The following is an 11105-nucleotide window of genomic DNA, read 5'->3' on the forward strand; positions in this document are numbered from 1 at the left end:
AACTGTAAACTAGAACTTCTTCAGTTTATGAAACACCATTCAGGACTGCTGCTTCTTGGGTGTTTTCTTCTTTGAAAGTAGTACTCTTTTCTTCTGGAGTACGCTGTAGCTTAGGAATTTCATCGCCAGAAGCACTAGTTGGGCCATTTATTGCCTTTTCTGAAGGACCATGCTCTTCAATCACATCTTTTACCTGCCAAAAGGAGATGACTTTATTAAATTCTTTATAAATGAAATCCACAGTTGAAAAACAACAGCTACATAAATCAGCTGGTTAAAAATCTTCATTTTCATAAGCAACAAATCAAAACGTTCAACATTGAGACACGACTAGGTCTTTCAACTCTGTAAAACCAATACCCAGAAGTGCCAACCCCAGAAAACACTGTACTGTAATAATGAAACCCATACACCCATACCAAATTTTCTTTTAAATCAACGGATTGGTTTATGCAGCTCATGTAAATGGAAGTCAATGCCTAAGTTGAGCAAATCATCACCTTCTACTCACCTTTTTAAAACTCCTATTTATAATGATCTAATCTCTGAAAGCATTTGAAAGAAGTGACACTTTAAACAGTAATATCCATTACTGAGAAGAGATATACAACAGCCTTATGCTCACCAAATTAAGTATTTATTAAACCTAGTTTTTCTGGCAGATTAAATTTAACAAATGTTTAAGCTATATCTGAAAAGTAGCTCCGGATCAAGCATGCATATCTTCAGTTACCTGGGGCCAAGAACAAAGGCAACAGTACTTTTTTCAAACTATTTGTTTATTTGGGGAAACAAGTGATCATACAGTAACTTTAGAAGTTTAAAAAAAAAAAAAAACAAAACAAAACCTACAGGTTAAATTCTCCTTACCATTTCTTTCTTGTTTTTAGCCAAAGTTTCCCTTGGGAGGTTTCTTTGTCTGCTCTGAGACTCAGCTCTAGAAATATAATCTGCAACTGTGACTGTTAAAGATGAGAAAAAAATTACAGGTGTTGAAAAAATATTTTTGAAGTTTATGGATAAAGAGTAATTTCATTATTAAAGTTAATGGTGGGTGACCCAATTTCAAAATTTTAAGCTGGGTACCACCTTCAACCAAAAGCAAAGCTTGAAAAATTTGTCTATTAATTTCACTACTATAAGAAAATTTCAAGCTGGAAATAGAGGAAATCTAGAAGTCCTCTTTCCCAAGAATCCATCTATTTACTACTGGTTGAACTAAAGATTGTGGGACAAATGTGGTACAGAAACCCACAACCAAGAGTAAGAAATGCAAATGCAGCACTCTAAGCCTAGGTAAGTATTTGTAATTAGTGGGAGAAAGCGGGGCAAAGTTGGTATAGATCATGATCTATTTAAATTTGAAAATTTCAAAGATTTACTCATGTCAATTCTACTTTTTAGGGGTAAAAAATAGCCATATGTAGTATTTTCCGGTTTCTTAATATTTCATGCTAGAAACCACTGTAGTTTAGCCATCTAATTCTGATTTAAAGTAAGTACAAACTAACAAACTAAACATCTATTAGATGACACCCTAAAGATGTAGAAAATGGTTTGGCTGGGAAAGGCCAGTGTGAACTCAAGAGACCAGCCCACCTCCCCAACTCATTAATCTTGCTAGGGACTGACAGAAATGGGTCTTTGCAAAGAAGATGCATCCTAGTATTGACTAAAGTGAAATAAATGACTTCAATAGATACTGTGAGCCCAGCCTCGCAATTCAGATCTCATTCTCTTCAGGACTTGAAAAAGAATTGACTTGAACTATTAAGATACTTTTCTTTCAAGTAACTTTTCTATTGCACACTTTTAAGAAAATACCTGGCATATAAAAAAATATATGATAGAAATAAAAAGGTACTATTAAATCATTTTGAGAAAAAGCTGGATTGTATATATAATTTTAAGAATTAGATGTACTAAAATTAAGATCAAGAAATTCCTTGGCACTATTACTGCAATGAATCTTTTTAAACTTATAAATCATTAGAAAACCACTAGAGACATTTAAAATATAAAACTGTTTTTCCAAATTACAAGAAATGCAATTCACTCATTTGTTATTTATCAAATTAATGAATGTATAAGTAAATTTAATTATAGTACAGGGCAGGAGTTATTATCACAATCCACTTCATAATGTTATCTATATATGCAGTGACCAAATCACTCTGATAATTATTCTAGCCAGAGTAAAGGGAGCAAGATGGTAAATGCTTTCTGCGCCCATAGTTCATACCTCACTGATACCTGAAGAAACTGACCTGACCTGGAAACTCTGCTGAATATACAAGCATACTACTAAACTTATGTTTAAATAATTCTTATGTCTTTCTATTCATTATGTAAACAGCTGTATATACTCAATGTAGTTATGAGTCAAATTAAGAACCATCATTAAATATTAGCAGGCACTTAGGTGGAGTGCCCCACCCCCCATAAAAGGAAGGCAAAAGAAACATCAGTCAAGTCAAAGAAAAACATCTGTATGGCCAGTTCTTATAATGTAAGCTTCTTAAAACTCCATTAGAGTTTAATAACGTCCTTACACTTATTTAGAAAAATACAGGCAAATTGTGTGCTAAAACTTGGGGCTTTGGAATCTCCTCTCCAGCACAGAAGATACTAATATCACTATATCAACATTCTAAACGTAGTAAAGAATATTCAATACTTAATTTATACGAAGGGTAAGATTCTAAGCAAATAGGTATAATCCAAATGATGTGTTTTTAGGAGAATGTTGACTGAACTTAACCCGTAGACCGACCACCTTACTACCCTAAACACAGAGAAACAACCTATTACTTCTTTCACCTACTTTTTGTTTGTTTTTGAGAGTGAGTGGGACATTAGGAATGTAATCTTCTAACAGAACAAGGTAAAAGAAGAACAGACGCTGGATAGTAATACTGCAAACATCTAATCAGACATTTAAAAATATCTACTCTTTTGACAATAAATCTTAGCATTTTATTTTAGTCCTGTTATGAACGAAAACCAATATTTATGTAATAATCTGTTGTAATAATTTAATCCATGTTAAGACTACACTGATAGCCTGAGTTTTCTTATGTATAAAATAGGTCTAGAAAATATATATTCACTGCTGTGCCACCTTCAAAAATTGAAATGTATATGATCTCATAATCTAAAATACATTTCTAAAACTAAAGTTTAGAGGGAGAAAGGAAAGGAAAAAAATAAGCATTTTCTTGATAACTTCTACTTTGTTAGGGTCTTCCTTTTAAAATTACCAAATGTTTAAAAATAAACTTTCTACAATGGGAAATTAATACCTTATCAACCAGTTTCCCAAAATCTCCCTGTAAGTGCTTAATAGTAAAGATGTAAGTATTCACATTATTTGGGGTAAACAAATGAAAAAATTTTGGAAAGAACGCAAAACTGATTAGTTTTAAAGGGGTTTATTTTTGGTGCACACAATTTCTTCATGGTGAATATACACATGACTGTACAGAGGAAAGAGAATTATGCTCAAAATAACATACACAGAAAACAAGTTTCTTTGAAATTACTAAAAATGATAACCACATAAAAAATAAAACTGAAAGGTATTAATGTGAGTAGTTAGTAAAAGAAAAAAGCATCACACTACAATAAAAATATAGCATGCATTTCAAGTATTAGGAAACAGATTTTTTTTTTTCTTAGTTGAATGGTGGGTATTCCAATGCCAATGAAAATGAGGTGCTGAATCTATATATAGTAAGCAAGCACCATGCAAAAGCTGCCCAACTTTGCCAATCAACCTCAGTCACAATTTCACAATTTACAGCAAAGTCTCCAGGACAAAAAGCCCAAACTCAAGTGTGAAGAATATGCCAAGTGACCAAAGCAATAGTCTTCTCAACAGTATTTTCATGTAAAACATTAAGACCATTAGTTCAGTTAGACTTAAGACTAGTTACTAAACATTTACACTGAGAATGCACTTTAATAATCACATTAGTTACATAAACATCTGTGCAAAGTAAGTTTTTAATGTATATACACACAAGTGTATATGTAAATATATTTACAACACAGACACATGACATTTTTCTTTTCATGCTTGTGACCTGCTGTCCACAGATCCACCGGGTTACCTGGCTGTCTATCTTCTGCCTGACCCCTGAAACGACGCCTGCGGCTACGATTGCGTCGCTGGGGTTTTTTTTCACTATCATCTGTAATTGCAAAGTTTACCATGAACTATTCTGACAAAATAAACACATAAGCAAGCCAGAAACAAACAAACAAAAATGTATCTTATTTAACAGGAGGAAAAGGATTTTTAAACATCAAAATAAAAATATAAATTATTGACAAGATACACTTTGGTACCTTAAAATAAAGCAGATTTAGGATAATTTAACTCATTCTCAGACTTACATTACTATCACTTAGGGATAGTTTTCCTCTTGAATATGGTTGATTTTAGCCCTTTGGAAATTAAGGCTCACTCTTGGTATGTGGATATTCAAAAGTACTATTTCTAATCATTTTACAGAGGCAATCTGAAAGTCCAATATTAATTTGAAGACACTAAGAGCAGTTCACTATTTGTACAAAACCTCATGGCATCAAAGGGCAACAGCCCTCCACAAATTATTAACTATGACAAATCTGAGATTTAGAAAGTTATCTACCTTGAAGTGAATACTAAGAAAAAGTCCCTTATAATTTGTACACTTTTGAAAAAGATTTCCTACATCAATATAATTTTCCTGTAACTGTATATATTTCTTTTCTCTATATGCTTACATACCTAGCCCATTTTCATTAACTGAAGCTGTATCAGATTCCGTCATTCCATCCATCAGAACAGCATCTTCATCAGTCCTTCGTCTACGAGACCGCCTACGACGGTTAGTACTGTGATGGGATTCGCTGGCATCAGTGTCTGCAGTCTGATCTGATTCTGTATTATCAAGTAAGCTGTATGGATTGCTGTCTGGATCTTTGAGCACTATATTCATGTCAGAGGCAAGAAATAGTCATTTAAGAGTGCTGTAGTTATGAATGCTCTGATCTATACTGAACTGTACCAACTATTATTAAATTTTAATCTTCCCCAATTAAAGAAAAACTATCTTTAAATGTTTTCTCTGATTAGTTTACCTGGAAAATAACAAATGATGATTAAATATGAAAGAACTAAAATGAAAAACCGTACAACAAAAGATGAACAAACTCCTAACATTTCCTTGACAATTTTTGAAAATATATACATATCCACAGGGTTCATCTAATTACAGATCACCAATTACAAAAAATACTATAACAAATACTCTTTTTTTGTCTTACCATTATTCCCTAAATATGGCATAACTGTTTAAATGACATTTACATATTATAAGGTATTTGGGTAATTTAGAGATGATTGAAAGTATAAAGTGGATATGCTTAAGTGTATGCATATCCAATGTCACCCTGCATAAGACACCTGAGAATCTTCAAATTTTGCTATCTGTAAGAGGTCCTACAGCAAATCATCCACTGATACTTAGGAATGACTCTGTTTGGAAATGGTATATTACATGTAGTTCACACTCAGGGTCTTTCTACCCAGAGCCTAGAGAAAAGAAAAATACACATTAAGCTAAGATGAATTAATTTTGAGCTTGTCATCTTTATGAAGTTCAAGGTGACTACTACTTTTGTGTGTGGATGTTAATGTACTATTTCCAAATAATACTCAGCACTTTATGAACTGAAGCAATCAGGAAAAGTCCAAGCAAAGCAGCACAGTAAACAGAGTTGCAATTCTAACTAGATACAGGAAGGAGAACATTGAAATGAATGCAGACTTGTACTCCAACTCTTAAAAAAAAAAGCATAAAGGTAGAGTGAAGGTGAAAAAGGTGAAGGATTTCAAAATACAATTCAAAGGAAAATAACTCATCTTACCTATGTGCATTTATTGCCTCCAACAAAATTACAGAAGAAAGGCACCTAATCACGTATTGCCTCCAACAAAATTACAGAAGAAAGGCACCTAATCACGATTTTTCCTTCCTAAGTTTCCTTTGGTAACAGCTAGCAAGCTAGTATCTTTGCAAAAGACACTGTTTATCCATTAATCAAACACTAAAGTACATTTAGTTTGCAATTAGAAACATAGCAATGTATTAAAATATAAAAACTTTTCTGAAAGCCTGTAAACTGAACTTATATTAGAACTAAATCTAAACATTTTCAAATTCCCTTGATTTTGCAATTCCAGTTTTTATATTTTTGTAAGTACACTTAGCATATACTTCATGTATACACACATAACTTACTTTAAATGCTACATAAGCTCTAACGGTATGATATTAAGAAAACTGTGGTCTTCTTAAAGGAGTCTAACACATTAAATCTGTATCCTTAAAATAATGTCCTGTATCTCTATTCTCTCTTCCAGCCCATTCTGCTAAGAACTCTGTAGACAGATCTTACAATTCCATATAACAGATTTTTTAAAAATTCAAGAACACACAAAAGCTGTTTATACACCTCAAATCTTTAGTCACGCTCTTTATAACTTAATTCCTCAAATTTTTAAGTGCTGTTTTTATAATATTCAATTTCAATACAGAAAAGTAGTATTTAGATCCCTCTGGGCATTAGAATTCTCTGAGTCCAGCTAGGAGAGACATACATAAACTCAAAAATTCTAAAGAAAAAACTTACAATTACATTAAGTTGTCCCAAATTGAAAAGATAAATATCCAACCTTCAAAACACTAAGAGAACTGACAGCTAACCTTGTAGAGCTTTCAATGATATGAACAGCTCACTACAGCATGTGCCATGTGTTCACCACCACCCACTTCACTAAGATGAGCACCCCAAAAAATTCTGACATGAAAACTTTTAAGTAAACCTTTGATGAGAAGGTTTACTTAAAAGTTTTTAAGTAAAAATAAATGCTATTTTACTGCCTCAAAAGCTTTTCCTACACCGAATGCTATATAATTCACTACTGTCTAACATGTTAAGTGGCTTCCAAAAAAGGCTGGCCTGCAGAGATAAACTTTCTTACAATTAAACTGTTCACAAAAATAGATGCTGACATAGTATATAAAAGATTAGATGCTGACATAGTATATAAAAGACTACCAGAACTGATGGAAGATTTGCCACCACGTGGTCCACCTCGACCTCGACCCCCTGAAACACTTCTGCCTCTTCCTCCTGGGCGTCTCCTGCTGTCACGCTGATGCCGGCTCTCTCGATCATCTTCTCCTGCCAATGACCAATCACTCAGCTCATCTTTACGTTCAGATTCGGTTTCAGAGGGGTTAGACAGCTCAGAATTTGTACCTTGGGAAGGAAGAGAACATAAATGTTAGCCCTATTTTTTTAAGTGATTTAAAAATTATTTCCTACAAAATATAAAAGTAGGCATACTGTCTATTAAAGAAAAAAACTAAGCATAAATAAAAAAACAAGTTGGGGGCTGAGTGTGATTATACCTGTCTATAACCCTAGCATTCCAGAAGGCTAAAACAAAAGGATCACAAATTTGAGCCCAGACTGACAACTTGATAAGACTATCTTAAAATAAAAACAGAAAAGGACTAGGTATGTAGATAAAGTGGAAAGCCATGGTTTGATCCCTATCATTACCAAAGGGAGGGGAAAAAAATGTATTAACTAGGCCAATTGAGTTTAACTATTGTATCTACTTAGTCAAGTCAGATGTTTAGACAAGATCCTGTGTGTTCAGGGTGATGTGGCCATGAACAAGACAGATTTTAAACTGAACTGCTTTGATGTGGAGTAACCAGGACAATTACAAAAAAAAGTTATAACTGTACTTAATAGTGACATTTTCAAAATGTTTCTGCCCATTTTCATGTTTTAGTAACTGAATTAGTACAAGAAATATAATGTAACATCTGAAAGCAAACTGAATCATATAAAGAAAAAGATAGATAGATAGATGGACAGACAGACAGACAGACAGACAGACAGACGCCATCATATGTACACGGACTCTACCTAGGAAAGTGATGGCAAATCTTTTAAGAGTTTTCAATGAAATACAGAGCCCTCTGCAGCATGTTTACCATAGGCTTGCCACCACCTCCCTTCACATTTTAAATATCTCTGGAGTCAAAACATTACTTATTCATAATACAAGCCAGAACTGTATTTTTTAATGATTGTACATAACAATACCATGTGCTATTGCCAAAAAATAAAGTATTTGAGAGCACCAAGCAATATTAACATTTCTGAGAAGACATCAATCACCTGACAACACAATCAAAGCCATGATCGCTGTGAGATGAAGCATGACACCAGGCATGGTGGTACACCCCTATAATCCCAACACTCAGGAGGCTGAGGTAGGATGACGGTTGTGAGTTTTGAGACTAGCCTGATTTACAAAGTGAGCCCAAGGCCAGACTGAACTACACAGCAAGACCCTGTCTCAAAAAAAGACGCACATACACACACAAAAAAAATTAAGCATGACTTATGAAAGCTCACAAAACAGCTATTTTAATGGTGGTCTTTCAAAAATTTAGCCATTCTCACCCCCTCCTTTCTCACATGCCACTCCCTTATCATGTAAGTGAACTTTTAGCTTCAAACCGAGGTGTGAAACCGATTTTTCCTTAGTTTTTTAAAGTATATATTATGTAGCTTATAACTACAACTGTACTTTTTCCCTGTGAAATTACTTCAAAACTTGTCTACGATATAAAATGAGAACTCCAGACCCTCTTAGTTCTAAACGCCCCCAAATGCCAAGCAACATTTATGTAACAACCTTCTACTGATAAATCCTGAATAAACCAGGGGTGGTGGCACATGCCTGTAATCCCAGCACTTGGGAGGCTGAAACAAGAGGATCATGGCAAGCCGAAGATCAGCCTGCAATACAAAGTGAAATGAAGGGCAGACTGAACTGTGAGAGACCCTATCTCAAAAAAGACCCCCCCAAAAAAAAATTCCTAAATAATTTTTATAGTTAATTTCCTAATATTTCATGAAATATTGGGAGGCTTGCCGGTTAGCTCAGTTGTTTAAGCGCCTGCCTAGGCAAACCCAGTCAGGCTTACGGGACTGCAGTTCAAACCCCAGCTCCACATGCCACACCACACCCGCACTTCAGGCAGCCTGAGGGAGCTAACCCCCCACAAAAAAAAAAAAAAAACTTCATGAAATACCTGTAAGATGCTTGTACTTAAACCCCAGTTATATGACAAAAAAAAAAAAAGGACAAGAGCTCTGTGGATAAAGTATATGCAGGAAATACATTATAGTTTAATATAAGAAGGAGTTATCAAGTTCCTTTCTCATTTCAAGTAACTACAGTATATCTGTTTTTCTCCATGAGCTACTAAAATATGGATATAATTCATCAATTATAGAAGACATGAATCAGGTGGAAGTTTATTTTAGGGAAAAATGTATTAAGTTTCTATTACCATTCTCAGTTCTTAGGTGGGAATGAGAATCTTACTGAATGGAATGACATGTCCCTTAACACTTATTTGTCCATATGACAACACTTATCAAGTGGATGGCATGGACAGTTCCTGCTTCACAAATAATTTTTTCAAAATTTTTTCATGATTTACCAATCTATATACTCTGCCTGAAAAGAGAACCAAAATTTCAAGATAAATACCTACTGAACTGTCGTTTAACCTAACCCGGGATCACAAGCATAGAAACTCTATTAGTTTAACATAAATCTAGTATTCATTTCAGTGTGTAAGACAGAAAAGAAAAAAAAGAAAGGTTAATAAACTGGCTAGTGTTCAGCTTTATTCATATTTAATTCTCCCAACTGTTTTTGGTTTTACCAAAAAAAAAAAAAAAAAAACATTAAAAATGTGTCTCATATTCAGGACCGTAACACAAGAAGGGAACAATCCCTCCTAGTTTCAAAAGGGAAATTAACCAGCTGGGAACAGTGGTGTCCTCCTAAACCGCCAGCTGTAGCCTCCCAACTGGCAGGCTAAGCCAGAGAGATCAAGTTCCATATCAGCCTAAACAACACAGTAAGACTTCCTTCTCAAAAAAACAAAAACCAGTCTAGGTTAGAATTCTGCTCTACAAGATTAGTGTTCTTTATGCCCTTTTGTGGTAAATTATTGTAATATCAATAGGAAACAAACAGTTCTAAAGTCACTTTTTTCAATCTCTCACTTCTATAAAACATAAATTTACAATTTAAAAATTATTGCAATGCTTTAATGATTCATGACATTAATCCAACTCTAAAGGACTCCAATTAAAAATAATTTTTAGCCCAATTTCAAATGAGACTTTCCTCTCTTTTTTTTTTTTTTAGACTTTCCTCTCTTTAAAATGACTAAAGTCATCAAGATGGTTCACATTTTCAATGGTCCTATGTGCTACACTTACAAGTTAAAAGCACATTGATCAAATCAATGACATAATTTTAAGTTATATTCTGTGTACCACTCAGAATATGCTAAGTTTGTGTTATCCCAAATTAGGGCACATACTAATTTCAGAGATTTTAACTAAAGACATTATTTATTGTTGAACACACACAATTATCACCTAAAAATCTTTTAAATAGAAAGTGTTCAAGAATATCTAAGTGCAAAATTTTTCTCAAATTCAACAGCTAATTCAAGAAATATATTATTAGTTCTACAAAGATTCAGATGTAAGAGTGCCATCTACTGAACAATTTGTAGTTTTCTCCATCCCAGACAATGTTATTCTACCACTATCCTATGAATTTATCTACATTAGACAAAAGCATTTTACCAGTGACCATTCATCAGCTAAGTGGATTTCTCACAAATAGTAAAATCTTTCACAAATTCATCATTCAAAAAAGACAAAACCTGTTTATTATTTGTACTCCAAAACTTATTTAACTTTAATTCTAGTTACTTGCATTGCCTTTACATTACATAGATACATTTTAAAGAATGTAGTAATAGTTTGTAATTCTCAGTCCCCTACATGCTCAGTATCCCTACATTTTACTGGAATTGTAATTTTCAGGTTTCAATATACAGTTTTACTAACATAAAATACGTCTCTCATTGCTTTTGCTGTCTCCCACTACCATTAACTACCTCTTCCATGTGCTACCCTGCCTCACAGCCAGC

General features: G+C 33.8%; 1 protein-coding gene across 5 annotated transcripts in view; it reads right to left on the minus strand.

Annotated features, from left to right (window-relative positions):
* Positions 1-3: 3 nt before the first annotated feature.
* Fxr1 (FMR1 autosomal homolog 1) overlaps positions 4-11105 on the minus strand; it is a 66758-nt gene continuing 55656 nt past the window's right edge. For 2 of the 5 annotated variants that reach the window (XM_023707554.1, XM_023707552.1), the window contains 5 exons: positions 7111-7314; positions 4775-4975; positions 4113-4193; positions 871-962; positions 4-193 (listed from right to left, as the gene is read on the minus strand). In XM_023707554.1, the coding sequence (XP_023563322.1) occupies positions 26-193; positions 871-962; positions 4113-4193; positions 4775-4975; positions 7111-7314 (746 nt within the window). In that variant the 3' untranslated portion in view covers positions 4-25. The remainder of the gene's footprint in view (positions 194-870; positions 963-4112; positions 4194-4774; positions 4976-7110; positions 7315-11105) is intronic. The other 3 variants (XM_023707553.1, XM_023707555.1, XM_023707556.1) reach the window with 3 other exon arrangements.

The sequence above is a fragment of the Octodon degus genome, unplaced genomic scaffold, assembly GCF_000260255.1.
Source record: "Octodon degus isolate 3935 unplaced genomic scaffold, OctDeg1.0 scaffold00298, whole genome shotgun sequence".
Taxonomy (NCBI): domain Eukaryota; kingdom Metazoa; phylum Chordata; class Mammalia; order Rodentia; family Octodontidae; genus Octodon; species Octodon degus.